Below are 20825 nucleotides of genomic sequence, written 5' to 3' on the forward strand. Positions count from 1 at the left end.
CCCGAATAGCAGAATAAGAGACAAGACATACAAAATAAAGAAAGTGTTTTCAACATTCCTGACCCTCGTATTCCCATCATGCAGCTGCAGATGAATCCATATTGACAGGCTGCTTAAATATTAAATGCTCTTGGGTCACTACATTTGTTTCCACGACCAAGAAGCTCATCTCTCACTGTCTGCACGGGGGAAGGTTTCAGGATGGAAATGGGAAGGAGATTGTTTTCTCAGTTAATCAGGCCCAAGACCCAGGATGCAGTTCTAGTGTTTAAGATCTAGAATAACAGACCGTTTGTAAGATGTATAGCTTAAAACAGTACTGGCCCTTTGTCATTAAAGTGACGTGCGATGTTCTAATTAACTTTATCTTATAAACACCTTTAGGGATCACTGAAACAGGGCATCACTGAGAGCAGCTGCTGCTAATCATGTTAAGTATGAACTGCATACCCTGATGGATAAAGCTACTCCTGCCTTGAGAGAATAACAAGTGAATTCAGTGCTTTCCACTACAAGATGACACAGGGCCAGTTCTTAGCGGCAAATATTTTCTCTCTGACACACTATTTTCTTCTTCTTTTCCTTCATATCTTCTTTTCTATAAAAAAAAATATAAAAAAGCTGAATACATTTCCAATTAGACAGTATAAACTGTTTTTTTCCGTTAGATATTTTACCTTTGTCCTGATTTAAATAGGCCCCATGATTTGACCACCATCCACAAGCCACACACCTAGAGAATGAGCCAAGTGAAATTTCATGCTATGTGTAAAGCCATGTCGGCTCCAGCACACAACTTAACACCTAATTGACCAACCAAGGGAATGAACAAGCCAACTTCTCATTCAATCTCAGGGTAAAGTGAAGGTTATGGAGTGCTATATACAGAGGCCTGGGAACAAGTGGTAACTTTAGTTATTACAGAGAATCCTTTACATCTCACTTCTTCAGTTAATTATTTTTTAATTCATTCACAAACAAAGACACAAAACTACATACACACACTGGGGAAAAAGCCATAAGTAATTAATTTTATGACATTTCATAATACCAAATTCTCCAAATTTGTTCTTTGAATTTCTTAAATTTCATTCATAAAGTTATTTTAACAAAGCTGGTGGCCAATAACGGTCACAAGACACATCAAGGTGGATTTGAAAAAGAAAAGAAAACTCTGTTCACATTTCATATGAGATAATCAGGGAAACCTGGAGAGAACAGTTGAATCTTTAGACTCAATTCAATCTTTATTCACTGTGTTATCAGATTAAATGTGCTTTGTGAGTGAGGAACAATAACAAGGTTGTTGTTTTTTAGTCTAAATCTTCATCATGATTTGTGAAATTAACAACAGTCCCCAAGATGTAGAACTAGAGAATATACAACTTTAAGAATTGAAGGTTTTGCTGCCAAAGTATGTTATGGTGAGTATTTACCACCATACTGTAAGTATCACTTACGGCCACAGTGCCCACTTGTCAGCAAAGGTTACATAGGCTTGCTTTAGCGCATAGATAGTTAAATAAAACTGTGCAGTTCCAAATTCCAGCTGGATCATCAAAGGTTTATGTCTTCACTCAGTGATCTCTGTTTTGGTGTGTGCTTTCAGCTCAAGAATACAGCAGCATATGTCAATTATTAAATGGAGATGTATTTGTCTTTTATGTTAAAAACTGTTGACAGTATGATGCTTCCCAAGCTATTCTGCTCAGCTACTCTAGTGGTTACACCCCCCTCCATGTAAACACAAATCTATGCAGGAGAAGAAGTGAGACCACATGACTCACATGCATTCATTAGTTAGCTTGCAGACCAAAAATAGAGAGTTGTGATGATGTTGAGAAGTAGCTCTAAGTATAGAGTTTACTGGTATCCAAACGCTGTCATTGGCCCAAATAATATCCCCCAATATGATAAATGCATTATCATGTTACGGGTAGTGAAACACGACGCACATTAATGCACTTTAAAATGCACATTAACAATATGTGGCTGTGAACACAGAAACGCACACGCGCGCACACACACACACGCACACACAGAAACATATACATTTCAAAGTCAGTGCAGCATGACTTTGCCCACTGTCTAATGATAAATAATTCAGCCTTGCCTTGTAAATCATAGAATACTTACAGGGTCCAGCAGACAGGATCTGGATGGACATGTCTTCAGCTTGTATCTGCTACCTCTGTACTCAAACCAGTCAAATGACCAATAAAGCAAGCAGCATGACAGCAGAGGAGGGTTTACATCCATGTATGATCACAGCCTGTACATCCAGCGTTCTTCTCCATCATCAGTAAACACCTTCAGTAGGTGTCAACTTTTGTCTATAGCACAAACTTCACTGCTGAACATTGAACTCCCGGGTTTTAATTTATCCAATTTTCAAGAAAAAAAGGGGGAAACATCAGTGTTATTCCACCCCATGTGCTCAAATATCTACCGTGGTGTCACTACAACAATCAAACTGCCACACTAGAGCTCTATCCAACATTTATCCATAGTATTTTAGCATGAATACTATCCATACCATTACGGTATTTGCACATATTTAATTATCCTATCAAACGATGCAACGTCATGTCCCATTTCATCTTTTGGATGAATTAATGTAAATCATTCTAGTAAAATTTTTTTACTATAAATTAGCATCGCTCCTGCAGCAGCTCAACCCTTAAAAATAGGGAATACATCAATCGAAGAGGATGAAGAGAGCATTATGGTGATATTCCTCTGTCCCTGGAGCAGCCAAGCATCCTTTTTATCCCTCCAGTCAAGGAGCGACCAGCACACGCACAAACCAACCCCCCCCTTCCCTTTCTGCTTAGCCCCTCCCCCGTCAGCCGTCTCTAGCGAGCAATTGGCTGGTGTATGGGGGAGAGGTTGATGCCGATTGGACGGGTGATGGAGCGGAACCTCGCTTTCCTATGCATCAGTGCTCTCCAGGAAAAGACCAGGGTCGGAGAGAGAGGACAAAGATGATGATGTGGGAAATAGGAATGATATGAGGGTTGGAGGGGGAGGGAGGTAAATGAAGAAGAGATAGGGGAGAAAGAGAGGTGAAGAGGAGGGGAAAAGACAGAAAGAGGGAGCTGGAAAATGAGCTTCATTGCGATGATCCCCTATACATTATCCGAACACTGTCCATGTATAATATCCATAACATATTATCACTTTTATTACTGCTATTAATATCACATCTTGCAGGGAGAAAACATTGTGATGAAAACTTCAGTGAGTATGATGTAAGACAGCGCAGAGGAACACACTCTGATAGGACTTCTGTCCTTGTCCCAGTTTACATGCAACTGAGAAAATCGAATAACTGACGGGAATGTGTCCTCCTCAACACTGGGTTACACTGCGATATGTGTGGTTTCAGCGGGCTAATATGGCCCCCTTTCCAGTTGACCTCAGTTCGACACTTTGTGCCGTCGCTACTGACTGGCGACCGGCTAATGTGACCGGCTAATGCGACTGGTTAATGTGCGAGCAGCTAATGCGACTGGTTAATGTGCAACCGGCAAATGCAAGCAGCTAATATGCGAGCGGCTAATGTGCACTTCCTTGTATGTTTTTGTTCCGGGGTCATACACCAGCGCGGGGGTGGAGCATCTTGTCATACATGCCGGCGAAAGAGTTGTTGAACTCCGACATCAGTCTGACTAACACGTTTACATGCACTTCAGTTGTCCATATATATATGGACAACTGAAGTGCAGTTGATGCCGATTGTATATATTATTTTCATCCAGTCTATATATATATATACATATTATATATATATATATATATTCACATTAGCCGGTCGCCAGTCAGTAGCGACGGCACAAAGTGTGTAAGTGTATATATGGAGGCTGGGTTCGGCTATGCATTGCCACATCTCTCTCTCTCCATCCATCCATCCATCCATTCATCCATCCATTCTCGTCCGCTTATCCGGGGCCGGGTCACGGGGGCAGCAGGATAAGCAGGGCATTCCAGACGCCCCTTTCCCCAGCCACAACGTCCAGCTCCTCCAGGGGGACGCCGAGGCGTTCCCAGGCCAGGAGAGAGATATAATCCCTCCACCGTGTGTGTCTAATGGGTGTGTCTTTGCCTTCAGGCTCAGCTCCTTCTTCACCACGACAGTCCGGTACAACGCCCACAACACTGCTAACGCCACACCAAACCGCCTGTCCATCTCACCCTCCATTCTACCCTCACTCGTGAACAAGACCCCGAGACACTCGAACTCCTTCGCTTGAGGCAGTACCTCTCTCCCCATCCAGAGGGGGCAATCCACTGTTTTCCGGCAGAGAACCATGGCCTCAGACTTGGAGGTGCTGACTCTCATCCCAACAGAGTGCTGGAGGTCCCGGTCTGACGAAGCCAAAAGAACCACATCATCTGCAAAAAGCAGAGATGCAATTCTAAGGTCACCAAACCGAATCCCTTCCTCCCCCCCGGCTGCGCCTTGAGGTCCGGTCCATGAAGACCACGAACAGAATCAGCGACAAGAGACAACCCTGGCAGAGGCCAACACCAACCGGGAACGTGTTTAACGTTGTGCCGAGTATGCGGACACAGCTCTCACTTTGGTTATATAGGGACCAGATAGCTCGTAGCAACGAGCCCGGTACCCCATATTCCTGCAGTACCCCCCACAAGACTCCCCGAGGGACAAGGTCATAAGCCTTCTCCAAATCCACAAAACACATGTAGACTGGATGAGCAAACTCCCATGAGGTCCTTCAAGAAGTATCGCAAGGGTAAAGAGTTGGTCCGTTGTTCCACGGCCAGGATGGAAGCTGCATTGTTCCTCCTGAATCTGAGGTTCGACAATTGACCAGAGCCTCCTTTCCAGCACCCTGGAGTAGACTTTCCCGGGGAGGCGGAGAAGTGTAATTCCACGGTAGTTGGAACACACCCTCCGGTCCCCCTTTTTGAAAATGGGAATGGCTTTGCATTGTGATGAGGAAAATCACTCTTGGTGAACCTGGTCAGTGGTGTTAGCACTGAAGGTGTACAGGGTAATATAATGTGAGTATTAACTTGTCTGCCTAAGGCTTACTCTCAATTATGTGTCACTTGTAATTTATTTTGCAATGTTTGTTTTGCAGTTATTGGATGCCTTTCAATAATCAAAATAGTATAAAGAAACCAGTTATACTATTTCCTCTATTCTATGTTTTGGCATTCTTTGTAAGCTATAAAAGACACAGAGTTAATAAATACAAGCATTGTGGAATTTTGGGCTTTGAATCAAAGTTTATTAAAACTGACAAACCCTTTTCCAATATTTTTTAAATCAGTGTAATTTAAATTTAAAAAAATCTAATTACATCACACTGCTTTTGAATCTGTTATAAATAACTCAAATAGAGAGAGTCCAAACCTTTTTATATGCAGTAATATCAAAACTTAAAGCTGTCCAAAGATCATTATTCAGTGACATAATTAATTCAACAATGTGCATGTTTTCAATAAGTTAATTGATAAAATAGTTAAACTTATGTGGGTTTTGGAGGAAGAAAGTTTTCAGACTTTACTCTAGCTGCCGTTTTTGGATTTGATTGTCTTGTTATTTGCAGCATAAGGAAATATTACTCGGCTAAACAGATACCATTATGTTGATATCCTGTGACAGGAGGATGCAAGCTGCGCTCTTTCTAAAACCAGCACAGCCAGTGTTCCACAGCTTGATCCAATTAAAGACGTCTGCACGAACACCCACAAACATACACACACACGCACGCACGCACGCACGCACGCACGCACGCACGCACGCAAGCACGCACGCTCGCACGCACGCACAGGGAAAAAGGCATACAGAGAGGTCAGGATGCACATATTCACATCCACATCTAAATGAACTGCAGTGTTTCCCCTACATTTTCCCCTACACTCACGTAAATCAGCAGCGGGGGAGCGCTGCTGCTGAATTACATGCACCGCTGCTGAAATTTTCACATGATCATTAATGTCAATGCATCAAATCCTGTCGGACCTTCTTAGGACATAAACGTAAAAGCTTATATGCGGTCTATATAGTGAGTAGTGCAGGTAACATAACGTAGCGTAGCTCCTTAGGGCATTGAGCAGCAGTGTTGCTAACTAACTAGATTTAGCGACTTTTCAGACCACCCTAGCCACTATTTTTCAAAAAAGTGACTAGCGACAAATCTAGTGACTTTTTCTGGTGTTACTGGAGACTTTTGGAGACTCATTCAAGAACCAGCACAGTCCTCCCGCAGCAGTCTCTCCCAGCTGCAGTCACAGAGCCGGAGGGGATGCGTCCAGTCTGCAAATCGCGCTTTACAGTCAGTGTCTCTTCGGGTCACTTTTGCCAGGCCCGAGGCCGGATTAAGGATGAGGATTGAAATTGTGACAGAAGACAGTGCAGTTGCACTTGCAGTTCTAAACATATTTAGGGTGTTTTTTACTCACTTTTTGTCTTCCCCACAACATTATTCCTCTCGCCTACAGCGTCCATTACAAGTACATGCAAATGGTAAATTATGCAAATTTAGGTGGTGACGTCATTTAGCGACTTTTTGGACAGCCAATAGCTACTTTCCTTACTGAGGAGTTGGCAACACTGCTCATGGCCATGGACACAGCAGCACCGCTGCTGAAAAAATTCTAGGGGAAACACTGAACTGCATGCACAGAGACACACAAAGGTGCACACAAACATGACACAAACACACTCGACAAGACTCCAGCTGTCTTCCTGTAAGACACAACAGAGCGTCTAACTGGCTTTCCTCTCTTTCATCCTATCTCCTGTGTGTGTGTGTGTGTGTGTGTGTGTGTGTGTGTGTGTGATTTCCAAAACTGCGGTTGTCATTCAAAGCTTTCCAGACTTTAAAAGAAATTAAAGGAAGTAATACCAACAAAACAAGATAATATTGTGAGGCTGGCATGTAATTGGACATTTCAGAGGACAATCCATTTTTCACAGTCCTAATGAAGTCTCAACACTAAAGCTTACGATGCGGTCTTGACCTAGTGACAACCTCAGACTACTATCAAATTCTCTTTTTCCCCACAGTGCCACAGTACAAGCTTCACTGAAAGGTATCTGTTGTAAACTGTGATCATAAACTCTTTTGTAGATACAAGGCTGGTCAGATCTTATCCATAATACATGCCTCCATGCAAATTATTACTTTGTGTGCTTGCATGCAAATTAGTTGACAGCACCTTGTCTAACTGTGTGCTTTTATGCAAGATAAGTTCAAATATAGTTCAGCCAACCTCTTTGTTTGGCTGTGATAATAAACACACACCTCAGGTGCTGTAGAGGAAAGGATATGAAACTGCCTACATTGTAGCTATATACTGTATACGGAATTGTTCAACACATTTCCTTCCTCCATCCAATCACAAATGATCACTAATAAAACTGAAGTATAATTGCAAACCATCTCCTGAAAGAACACAGACGGAGAAAACAACTGAGCAAGAGAGTAAAAAGAAATGACACAAAGAGGAAAAGAGAGAGAGAGTGAGTAAACAAAGTTCATTCAAACACACACACATGACCACATCCACAACACACCATATAAAGTTTAGTCTTCCCCACCCTGGCCTCTGCAGGGGAGAATAAGAAAAAACAGAATCCAATGAACGCCGGAGAAAACCACTTCCTCCACTGCTTAGAAGTGTGTGTGTGTGTGTGTGTGTGTGTGTGTGTGTGTGTGTGTGTGTGAGTGAGTGAGTGAGCATGCCTGCCTGCTTGTCTACCCACAGTACACATGGTTAGCATTCAAAGCCCAATTCAATAGGAACCACACAGTGAGCTCAGTATGGGTAGAGATGAGAGACTGAGTTCACAGCTGAATTAAACTGGAGAGAAACATATGGAGGGGAGAGGAGAGGAGAGGAGAGGAGAGGAGAGGAGAGGAGAGGAGAGGAGAGGAGAGGAGAGGAGAGGAGAGGAGAGGGCTTCCCACATCTCTCTCTCTGTCCAACCAATGCTCAAATATTCATTTGCAGCAAGCCAAGAACTGCAAATCGTTCTCATCTAATTCACCATACTATGCATGCTAAACATTATCAGTGCAGCAAGAGATCAGAATCTTCCTGACTGAATAGGCAGTTGGCTACTGTTGCAGATTATCTTGGAATGAGAGCCAGAGCATATCTGGGGAACAGTCCAACTATTTACTCTAAGCAAGCTTAGTCTCTAAATCCATATGCAGGCCAAAAGTGTTTTTGGGACACTTGTGATTTTGTGGTTAAGTGTCTCCTACAAAACCCTACCAGATTATAGGCTTTTTTTCATGTTCTCCACTATCAAGCACTACTATGTGCTGGATAAAATGTCTGTGAGCTAGTCTGATTGCATGTCTATAGCTAATACAATTTTAGTTATAGTCATGCAAACTAGTGGAACTAATTAATGCACATTTATCTATAATTAATATTCTTTGTTACGTAATGCAAAGTTCTGATAGCCCATTGGTATAAGAACAAAGATGTGACAATATTTGAAGCTGACAAATTCATTAAGTCAAAGATACTTCTAGTGTGTGTGTATGTGTGCAAAATGAAAGTGACCATGTTTATATGCAGAGTCTGTCTATAACCCCTCTGTGGCACTGTGTGATATGAGCAGAACAGATGAGTGCTGACACATCAGTAAGAAAGGCAGACATCACTCAGCACTAAAGGCACATCAAGATTTGTTGCTGTCATGTCAGAAATGGTTGTATTGTTTTAATGCTGGGCAAGTTATCTAGTACTGCCTACTGCAGCACTGGCCCAATTTTAACAGTGTAGTCACTGGTCTAAAACGTTACGCAGCCTATATTAAGCTGCAAGTTTTTGTTTGTTCTATTGGAACAATAATGAGGCTTTATGCTATGTTAATGTCTTTGTTAGGAACTCATCAACCCCCATAGACAAGGCAGTCTTTCTATTATACATTTACAGTATTTTTGAGTTCCTACCAGTACAGAGTTATAAACACAAGTCTAAGCCCTGAAAAGACCAGTGTTTCTAAAAAACATGTTGGCCAAACAAGCCAAGTTTAGATTTAAAAACAGGAAATACCCAGTTGAGGTTATGTCAAAACCTTTGAACGGAAGCAACAATGGAACCTAAAACCAGCACATCTCATGGAGGCAACACCAAAAGTCAACAATATGCACATGTAGCACATGTAGCTATCGCAGAAAAAGGAAAACTCCTAAAAGGCATACATTACAGGATAGTTGGGAGGAGCTAAACAAGCAATAATGAAAACTTTTCCACTTAAGGATCAAAATAGCCAAAGAAATCAGTGTTGAATGTTTAGTCAGCCTTGCTGAGGGGGTACACTCATCCACACACACATGACAAACCACGTGTCCACACACATGTCCTTCATTCACTTGAGGACAAATAATAAATGTTCTGTTTTGGCCTATAGCACACTTCATCCTTCAAATGTGCCAGATCAGCTAATGAGTAAGTGAAATATGTATTAGTCTTCATTTTTGCACACCTTCAATTTCATGTTACAGTGCAACAGAATGCTTCAGGCAATTTGCTAAATCGACACTTAATTCACCAGAAAGTTAATTTTGTAATTGAAAATGAACAATGAACAGGAAAAGTCGGAAATCAGCCATAAATGGACAGTACAACCTGATTACTCTGATTCACTGTGAGCAGCTCATGAATCTCTGCCCAATTCCAACACAAATATACAAAGACACTGCTGCAGCTTTAATTTTTGGGAGTCAGCCTCAGGGATGAACTTCAATGGTTTTGTGGGCAAAAGGCCTGTGCACAGGATTTGGCTGGCATGTCCCAATCATCATCATTCTATTGACACCCATTTAAATTCTGGCAAGTGGGAATAATAGGCCAGGCTGTCAATAAAAAAATAGTCTTGTAAAAGGTTTATCCCTGAATGACCCAGTTGGAAAACATCAGGTCAAAACTGTGTTAACCACACGGGACTCACACAGAAAAATAGAACACAATGTACTGATGTTTGTAGAGAGATTGATGTATGTGTACCGTCTATCCCTGGCACTCTCCTCACTCTCTTGCATTAGTCTCAGACTGCTTACACATCATGCACAAAAAAAATAAATGAAATTATTTTTTTGTGTTCACTCTTGGTATTACAACCCAAACTTTCTGTCATTGAAAGCCAGCTCTCCTGGCACAGATTACACCAAGCCTTTCAATTTAAATCAGATTCTCTATGGAACAATTCCAACCGCTTGCAATGCATTTTAGTCCAACAGAGATTAAACTGAATAATCTATGGCCAGGGAACCAGGTCCACATGCATTTGTGCATACCCTAATAAGGGTCGCTTAACTGCCCTGTTTATCCCCAAAAACACCTCACCCTGGAGAGAGTGACTTGGTGTATTTTTAGTATGTAGGTCCTGGGGGTATTAGGGTTATGTACCCACAAGGTCATAGTTGCTAGCTGATGCCACAGAGGAGCCAGAGTCTAATGGGATTCGACACAGTAGAGCTTTGATGGAACACACCATTTTACTTAAAGCGTGCATAGTACATGGTGTTCTTGATGCATCAGCTCCAGCTCCCTCTTACTCACATAATACATACAATATATGAGCTACATTGTCTCATCCACGGTGAACTGAAGAGTATTTCAAACATCAGCTTTGCTTTTTCACAACTATTTCTAAAGTTCATGGAGTCCTGCCTCTATAAACCTGAAAATCCTTGGTTCCCAAGTTCCCAGTTTCCCTTGGTTCAGGGCACACAATCAAATCATGTGCATACGTCCTCAGGAGGTTCCTGATTGGTTCCTCATGACGGTGTGCGACAATCAGACCTACCTGAGGTTTGACCTGGGCCATCCAGTTTGGATTCACATTTTGGAAGAGAGCAATCTAAAAGGAGACAGGGAGATTAAACAAAATTAGAGGAAGAAGGTTTAATAAAGGTAATAAAAAGTGGATGGACTGTCATGTTACCATCTAGAGCAGTAACATAACCTCTAGTGTCAGAAGTTAGAGCTTTGTGATTACAGAGTACAAATGAGAGACTGAGCAATTGTGGAGCAGCTCTTTGATCTGAGGATCTGGATAGTCCCTTCCTGAGATTAACACCATAAGACATTCTGCACGCAGATCCACACACACTCACACACTCACACACAAAAATGCTTCTATGCAGCACATGACCTGGAATACTGTATAGTCAGCATTCAAAGTGTCTACATTGAGACTCCTTGTGCCCTTTATCTTTCCTTTTTAACTTATAAACTTATACCCTCACATTCCATCATACTAACACACACACATACAGACAGACTCATGCCTGACTCTCAGCACACTGGTTGATAAGTGAATGAATCATTTAAAGATTCCAAGTACAGTAGATATCTGTATCTCTAATGCCTGAGGAATCATCTTGGGGGAGATAAAATGTTAAGAGGTCAACCAGACCTGTGAAAAAGCAGAGTGTCTGGTGCTTGGTAAGCTTGTAACATTAAAGGCAAATTGGGTGCTGCCTGAGCTGTATTGCTGGACAGTTTTGACATCACGATCAATTCTGGATTGATTAATATATAATGATTTGCTGTGAATTTCCTGCTAATCCACACATACACAACTCATATCTTACTTTCAGCTAAATTCCTCCTACCGATATGAGAAGTGTTGTGCCGATGACATTAATCCTGAAAATGAATTAAAATTCTCAAAAGATGTACTGGATGCTATATTAGGACTGACGTGCATCTTCTATGTGACAGCAGACTGACAAACTTTTGGGGCACTTGTGAGTAGGAAACCATAGTGGAGAGATAACAGAGAGGAGAGGTGGGGAATTAGGAACGTGGGCCGCTTAGCCCTTTTTCACTCTGACTTCTCCTGGCTGCCTTTCTGAATAGAACAGCCTGGCATATGCTGCTGTCTAACGAGGATTACAGTAAGCACCTGTTCACACACTGTATGTTTCATTTTATACAGTGTAAGATGGATATGGAAGTGTTTGGTCCGGTGAAGCATGCTCATCCTTTAACAGAATTGTTGAGGCTTTGCATGTGTTTGGCATCTATTTCTTGTTTGCAAGGGGTTTGAATCTTAAGAAAAGTGTATGAAAGAAGTTTCAAATATAGCTATTACCAATTTTCTGAAATTCTTCATCATCATTTTTAGTGTTAAACCAATTTTAAAGTGTCTAGTGACTAGATATTGTCTAGAGAAATCATGGTCAACATATGCTGTCAGGCAGGGATTAGGTGGCAACATGCTCAGATGAACAGGAGGGAGTCTGTACAGGAGAGAAGGCAGAAGCGTTCATATGCCTAATTGGGTGACAGAAAGACACTGTCAAATAACAACTGACGGAGCTTTCACTTGTAGCTGTGATTAGGACCAAGCTAACAACTCAGATTTCTAAAAACGTGACTATTGTTCCTGCAGTGTCAATACAGGGTCATTATGAGAAGTCTAATGCTCATAGGTAGAAAACAGTGGGTGGAGGAGGATGATTTGGAAGGCTGTAAAAACCCGGGACAGTTTATTTGTTCGGAAGGGAGAGAAGAAAAATAGACAAGGGCTTGTTTATTCAAAGTGAAGGGGAATTGTGCACTTTGTTTCACAGGTTCATTTTACAGGAGTGATGTGTGAAATATCAAATTCACGTTTTTTTCTTTGATGTGCAAACATTCAGCCTTTTATTAGCAACAGGTTTCAGCCAGAGCTATATGTGTGAATGCTACACCAACAAAATAAACATATAGCTATAACAGTACAATACAAATGCCACATATTTCTTCTAAAACAGTACCACTGTAACGGTAAGTAATTCTGCAAGCCAATACAGTAGGATGGGATGTAAATTTTGATCCTCAACCTATTTTATCCGAAGCCAGAGAGGCCAAGCGTCAGTTTAGCCCTCCTAAGCCAGAAGAGCACTGGGTTGGCACTGTTCACGCGACAGGGATCAGAGCCTGCTGCTGTCTTCAAAGCAAGAGGGAATGTTACAGTGTGTGTGTTTGTGAGAGAAAGAGAGAGTGCACGGTTCCTGTTGGACAGACTGAGCACAGCTGTTGACAGAAGACAAGCAGTCTCAGGCAGCACACAAGCTCACACATGTATGCAAACACACACACACACACACACACACTGCAGGCTGTGCTTTGATTTTACCAAAGCTGAGTCCATGTTGTGCTTCATTCAGCTTTTTTTTGTTTTCATACCAACTGAAGTAAGACCATGGTTTGTCTGCTAAAAAAGTACATGCCATTAGTGAAGACAAGTGCAGTGAAGCGCATGGGTCTGGTAACTGAAGTTGCAAGGATGCAGATGGACGTGTACAAGTGTGTACTGTGCATGACAGAACATCAATCATTGAAAGCTATTCCTACTACACTATCAACCTTACTTACAATACCTATAGAAAAATACCCTCAAACTCAAAACTAATGCAAAATTGAGAACAAAGTTCAGTGACCCATTATTTATCACTCTACACAAGGAGAGAAACTGGCTCACTAACAAACTGACTTCATGGATAAAAAATTGATACACATCTTGACACTTGACTTACCAGCACTGTACCTCCCTGTTAAGGGGAAGTTCTTTAAAAAAAATGTGTGTAGGATTGTCAGAACTCAAGAGGGGCATGGCCACATGAGTCTGTGGCTGCTTTTTAAAGTGATTTTTCAAAGGAGGCTTGAGACTTTAGATACCAGATCCAGATGCTCTCTTGGTTTATGTTGTAGGGAAATGGAAGGGAGCTAGGGAAGTAGCTGTGCAAGATGGGGAGGATTGAACCGTCTGCTGAAGGGAAGAGGAGAAAGGTCGAAAAAAGAAGAATTAGGAATATGGAGAAATCCCAGAGAACATTTGGTGAATTAACATGTGTTTTTATGGTAACCAGCAATGCTCAAAACTCTTTTGACTCCAAAAGCTTACATAATACGAATGCTATGCTTTTTTTGGATAATGGTGAACTTAGCACTTTTCTTTTAGGATCTATGCCAAAGTGTTGTGGACTAATACACTGTGAAGCACATTTATTTGGTAGTCTGTAGGGAAAATTAAATAACCTTTGTTTCAATGTTGCCAAATTTACAATAAAAAGAAGGCATTCATTGTGGTAAGAATCACAAACAGACCAGAGACCAGATATTTAAAAACAAGATCATTATTAGAATATATGACAACCCTGAGAGACAAGGTATGAGGTAATGATGGAAAGCTGTGTGGGAGACGAGTGGAGGAGGTGATAAAAGGGATGAAAAAAAGATAGAATGAGAGGGAGTCTGCAGTTGACTGACAAGAGGTTTCTCTTTTATCAGATGGGGGATTTGCAGGAGACACAGACCAGCCCAAAGCCTATTTTTATGACCCACAATTCTCCTATGCCTCCTTCCCTTGTTCATTCACTCTACTCCTCCATCCCCCTCTTCCTTGCTTCCAGAGCCAGGGGCGACATGGGTGGGATGTCGTGATTTATACCTCTGTGCATGTGTGTGCGTCGTGTGTGTGAAGTAATGAGGCTGTCCCACAGGCTACATTTCCCATCCTACAAACACATTACAAACCTATTGGAATTCCTGATTATGGACATAAGGCTACCAGCCAATATCATTCAGGTATATCACGTGTTATCAACTGATCCCGACCGTTAAGACTGGAAAAAAATATCTTTAACAGTAGTGATGACTTTATTACTGGTTAGTTTTAGGGTTTTGTAGTGAAGGGCCCTAAATAATTTTATGTTTATCACTTTACATTATGCACAATGTACAACAGTGTGGCATAGATCTGATAAGGTAGGATCATTACTCTGCAATTTAGTTCAAACTGTCCAGAAGATGAAAGACAAGCAAAAACATTTAACCAGCTTCATTTGAGTTCAAATTAACAGGAATATATCTGCACATTTTTTTCTGCTACACGGTGGTGTAGTGACTATTCTGTGTGGAGTTTGCATGTTCTCCCCGTGTCATCATGTTCTCACCGGGTACTCCGGCTTCCTCCCACAGTCCAAAAAACATGCACTTAGGTTTAATTGGGGACTCTAAATTGCCCGTAGGTATGAATGAGAGCGTGACTGTCTGTTAACGAGAATGAATGAATTTTTTCTGCATTAAAGAAAAAAAAACCCTGGTCATTCTTTGCAGGTCTTCAAAGTGACCCTGGTAAAAAAAAAATGTACATGACATTTTACAACAATCAATAATTTGGTAAGATGGAGGGTGGTTACATGTCCATAAAGTGTATTACGACTCTCTCAAAAAGGTCGAGTCCCTGATGAGATCGATCAGCACAGTCTGCCTGTAAAATAGGTAATTGCCTCGCTGTGCTACCTTCTTGATTGTCTTCTCCATAAAACTCTCCAATAAACACTAAGAAAGGGAATGGGCTATAACAAGCATCCCAACATGTGTTCGTTATTGGAGCATACAGTGGGCTTGGAGGAGAAAACTGCCTCCTTTCACTTATATACAGTACACTGACTTGGAATCATTCATTTACTTCATATACTGCATCATATACTGCTGACTGCTATTTGTATTTCATGACTTTAAGACTGACATTGGTTTCTTTTGTAAGATAAGTCATACATAGTATGCACAGTTAACTGGCTTTCATGTGTAGATGTAGAAGATGTTATTGCTTACGTTGACCGAGTTATCTATTCGATGTGGTTTGTAATATCAATGTTTTAGACGAGATTTAATTTAGCTGTTTCAAATACAGTATCAATTACTTAGAAAAGGAGCACATTTAAGGCAGTTCACAGCTACAATGATTAACAATATGCAATCTTCATTTTTGTTTATTTTTGGGTCCCTGTATTTTACAGCAAGCTATTATTTTGAAGGCAAAGCACTTGTGGCCAATAAATATCACAATGACATCTAACTATTTTTTTGTTGGATTTGCAAAGCTTTAGAACCATTTCATTCAAAGAGTAATTTTCACACATAAAAACAATGTCAGTGCTTCATTTTGCTATGACACTTTGTGTCATATTGAGACATATTCATGCATTGGATTGCTGAAGAAATATTACCATGCTGGTCATAAAAGAATGTTCTTACAATCCAGCTGGTGAATGAAAATACTGACCATTGGAATCCAAAGGTTTCTGCAGAGGAGCCAAAATAGCTTATCAGCCTGATTGTTTCAGTTTAGCTTGCATGCCCGTGCAGATATCGCTATGCAGGAGACAGTTCATTATTTTCTACTGTATCTGCCATATAATAACAATACATGTTGTATATGTATTTTACAATAAAATTATTGACTTTTATGTCTTTTAAGCTCCTCCCTTTCTCCTTGAGTTGAAAATGTTAGCCAACCGTACATGCGCCCGGTCGATTTAGCAGTGCAGGCAATGCCAATCTAAGCTTATAGTCTTTAACTCTGACCAACTGCCAATTAGGCTGCCCCTGGATGCAACCGAAAGGTTTCAACCTCATGGAGAGCAGAGTAGCCTACATTTTGCAGGGTGTGCTCCACCCAAGCCTCAGCTCTATAATTTGATGAGTGAAGGCTTGTTTGTCCCTCTAAGTATGTCATGTCCTCTCTTTCTAAATCTCACTTTCTTTTCCCTCTTTTATATATTTTCATTTGCTTTCTTGACTTTACTTCTATGTCTTCACTTTGCCTGTGCCCTCTCTCAAATTACATTTGCCTTCTGATTCACATCTCTCTCTCTCTCTCTATTGGCATCGTCTGCCTTGCATTATACGCTCTAAGATGCATACTGCTTGGCCTGTTGAAGTCTTCCTCATCTACATGATTATATAAGATTTCTGCTTGAGTATGCAAGATAACATTAGGTCATTATGCTTTCATTGAGTGTGACTGTGCTAGAGGAAAGTGAAGAATCACTGCTTAGTGACTTGGCTCTCATTACAGACTGCACTGGCACAGGTCAGTGGGTTCACTTTGGGCACAGAGGGAAATGCCTCACTGTGTTGTCAATACTGACATTGCCATTGTTAATGCTAATGTATTGTTATTATTAATGCAAGGTGCATTGCATAAAGAAGTGCACCTTGCATAAAGAAGTGCAACAATCATTATTGGTGTTTGTTTTTGCTTCAATTTTCTGTCAGTCTAACTCAAGCTTGTGCTTTCCGGCCAACAAAGTTACATTTTTACAAAAAGCTTAGCGATTTTACAACCTGTCAGTGCAATACTTGTCTAATAATTATTTTCCTCACAACTACAAATGACAAAGCACAGGTAATTATTTGTGCTCTGACCCATCAATTATTCTCCCAATATAAAAAAATCTATTATTTAAGACTGCAGACAGCAAAGACACTTGTACATGTATAGTTGAAAGCCTGTCTGCATTAGTAATGGGTAGACTAGAAGACAGTTTGAGACAGTACTGTGTGGAACTGGCTTCTAGTTACACAGTTTAAACAGTAGATCGTGACATAGTTTATGACTGATGACCACTGTCTTATGACCAGTGTGGTTATGGCTGGGAATATGGCTCTTATGCAAGTTGTTTCGACAGTTATTTAATCTTATTCCAGCATACAGGCTGCTTTTATGGCAATTGAGTTTCACAGTGCAATTCTGTACAATAATGTTATTACAGTTCCAGTAACTGCATTACAGATCACTCAAGAGACTATCTATGAATTAATACCCTAAAATATATATACCATCGTGCAAATGTTATTATTGGTTTTGCTGAGATGGCTGTCCATAGTGCTCCAATATATGTTAGTGGTTAATCTAAAGATGGTTTCACAGTGACCAAAAGATGTAAATTCATGTGGAGCTAATGGCTCTGACATTAAGTTATAAGAAGAAAATGACAGCACTGAAAAGTTTCCTGCCCATTAAGGTATACTGAACAGTCAAATACTATACAGTTGTGCAACATTTTCTAACATGCCTTTCAATCGACGACAAGAGGTTTTAGGAAAATTGAAATCCATATAAAATAAGAATGGCTTTATCTGGTTTTCTGGCCTTGCAAACTCATCTAAGTTTTGGCCATAGCTCAAGCTTTGCACTGTTTGATGTATTGAGAAATTCACAATGATAGTGACGCAACTGTTACAGTATCAGCCAACACCAAATCTAGGCTGTGTTTGAATCTCATACTAATATAGTGCATACTTACAAACTCATTCAGTATGAACTGCACACTGCTTGCCTATTAAATGAACTATTTAGAATGACCAGCAATATGCGATCACATCAAGACCAGTACATGTGAGCTCCCACATTTTTTTCTCTTAGCTGTCCTTAATGTCAGTGGCCATCATGTGCAACTATTTACCGAACTGTTAATTATGTGAAACTTCTGCCCCTCAAGTATCGAGTATCAAGTAAGCTCACATCTCACAGCCAGAAATTCTTGCTAATGCAGTATACATTCAGGCATTTTTCAAGTACACAAAATTCACATACAATGCAGTTGGAATGCAGGCTACTCAATTGTACATCATTCTATGTATAAATAGTATGTTAGTATGCTATTTTAAACTGATTATTTTGTTTTTGGCAGCAGATCATTGTCCTGTGTATGAAGTCTATCAATTAATATAAACAATTAAGATGGGAAATGCATGTGGGTGTTTAGTTTGACAAGGAGAGTGCTAACACCACTCGTCTACTGCTAAAACATATACTAAATGTCATTTTTTAGGAGACAGAAATAAAGATGTTGATAGACAGTGAATCAAACCCTGACATACAAAAATAACACATAAGCTAAATATTCCAGAACGGTATTTGACAACAATATACATGATGCAAACTGCTACCTGAGCTCAGAGCAATCAGCAATACTGGATTATGATACCTCATTTTGAAGAATACTTGATTAGAGAGCAAATCCGCAATCCAAACAGGAAACAAAGGGGTACAATCATCAACCATACTCAACTCATTATTTACAAACAACTAAAAGTAGTTCATTTCCGTACTTTAAAAGGTTTATTTTACATACACTTGCACAGTTAGTGTGTTATTTGTCTGGACAGCTGACCACAATGGGATGATAAAGGTTACAAAATGTAGTTTCTAGAGAGCAGTTTAATGTTTTTCATCTATGACCAGTTGCAATAATTTCGGAATTGGACTTTATGGCATGAGCAACCTGGGAGAGTGACTCAGCAGCTGAGTTGTGATCCACAGCACCAGTGTGGGACTCAGAGATGGAGCTCCATCTGCTCACTGAAAATAATCAAGCAAAGAAGAGCATTTCGTATTTTCAAGGGCCGATGAAAACAACATTGATTCAGATGAAGAAATTTAAAAACTAGAGCAGGATCAAAAACTAGGACTTTGAAACACGGTGTTTTGATGGAAATCTCAGTTTAATCATCCAGTCAATCAGCTTTGTAGCTACAAAACTAATATTTGGTTCCAGACAGTCAGCAAGGTAGTCTCTCACTAAGTCAGCCAACTTGAGACAGCCAGTCAGTCACTTTCAGTCATGTTCAGTAGAAGAATCTGACATATTCTAACCCTCACTGACTATCTAGGGCACCAAAGAGCATCCACAGCCCCAGCAAAACAAACACACACACACATACACAGAGCCCCAGAAATAAAGTGCTTGGGATCAACTAGGATGAGCAGCTGTGTGCCAAGATTTCAACATGCAACAAGCTGGCAGCAATTAGGGAGCCTGCTGGAGAGGCTACAGGGAGCGGGATGGCCATTTCTACTGGTCCTTCACAGTGAAGCTATAGGAAAGACTGGGATAAGACAAGATAAACAATAACTTAATAACTTAAACAATCAGCTCTAATCTGAACTCAAGACATCTAGTTATTTGACATTATTCACTCAGCATTTGGTGCTGTTCTCCAATTTAACAGCCCAGAAACTGTTTCTCTTCTTTCTCTTCATAATAGTACCTTATAAAAGTTTCCTGAGGCCATAACCTATTTCTGTCTCCATCATGAATACTGTATGAACTGCATTTGCCGCTATATAAACATCCAAGCAGTCCAACTTCCCTGTGAGCCAACTTTCCAGCCTGATACAACACAGCTATAGGAAAATACATTGGCAGGCATCCAACCAACCGTAAGAGAGACTGCAGCATTTGAATACAATTCACTTTGACAACATTCCTAACGGTCTGACTGGCAGAGGCAAGTTCTAGGAGAAAGTATATGATTTAAAGACTGTTTAAAAAATATGAAGTATATGTGTGTTTACACTCATGCAAGCACGCTGGATACATTTATTGATTCATATGCACTTAGGCATGTGCAATGCTGTCTCTGTGTGTGTGTGTGTGTGTGTGTGTGTGTGTGTGTGTGTGTGTGTGTGTGTTCCTGCATGTGTGCAATCTGCAGAGATAGTGAACAGCAGACCCCCAGGCACCAGGTGTCACAGAGAGAAACAGCTGAGAGAGAGAGAGACAGCTGCTTCTTCTTGTGTATATCAGAGGTGGTCCCTCACTAATGCTGGCGACATATTTCCAAACACTGGACTTTTGCTTTAAAATGTACCTGCCAAAAGCTATATCAGCACTCCCTGCCTTCCTAATGCCTGTGTCAGATTGGGTTAAAGATGTATTTTATAAGGTTAGAACAAGTGGGGGGCTTGGTGGTGGTTATTATCCAAGGGTGTTGGCTAGAATAAGAAAACAAAATCTAATCTTAACACATAATGTTGAAGAGTTTCAGCTCTAAAACTTGCCAAATTGGGTTTTCACACTTTTAGAAAAAACTTGCCATAAAGGTTTGAAAAAGACAAAATAAACTACATGTTGATGGGGAATCATCTCATGTTATACCTTTGAAAGATCCAATATCACAGCATAAACATATCTTATATAGTAAAACAGTATGTGACCACCTTGTTTATTATCATTATAGTATGAACTCTCAATTACACC

At 40.6% G+C, this 20825-nt stretch overlaps 1 protein-coding gene across 2 annotated transcripts in view; it reads right to left on the reverse strand.

Moving 5' to 3' along the window:
* Positions 1-20825, reverse strand: part of triob (trio Rho guanine nucleotide exchange factor b) — a 117365-nt gene that overhangs the window by 95539 nt on the left and 1001 nt on the right. For both annotated transcript variants that reach the window (XM_059338642.1, XM_059338643.1), the window contains exon 2: positions 10805-10858. In XM_059338642.1, coding sequence (XP_059194625.1) covers positions 10805-10858 — 54 coding nt within the window. The remainder of the gene's footprint in view (positions 1-10804; positions 10859-20825) is intronic.

This window comes from Centropristis striata, chromosome 8, assembly GCF_030273125.1.
Source record: "Centropristis striata isolate RG_2023a ecotype Rhode Island chromosome 8, C.striata_1.0, whole genome shotgun sequence".
NCBI classification, from domain to species: domain Eukaryota; kingdom Metazoa; phylum Chordata; class Actinopteri; order Perciformes; family Serranidae; genus Centropristis; species Centropristis striata.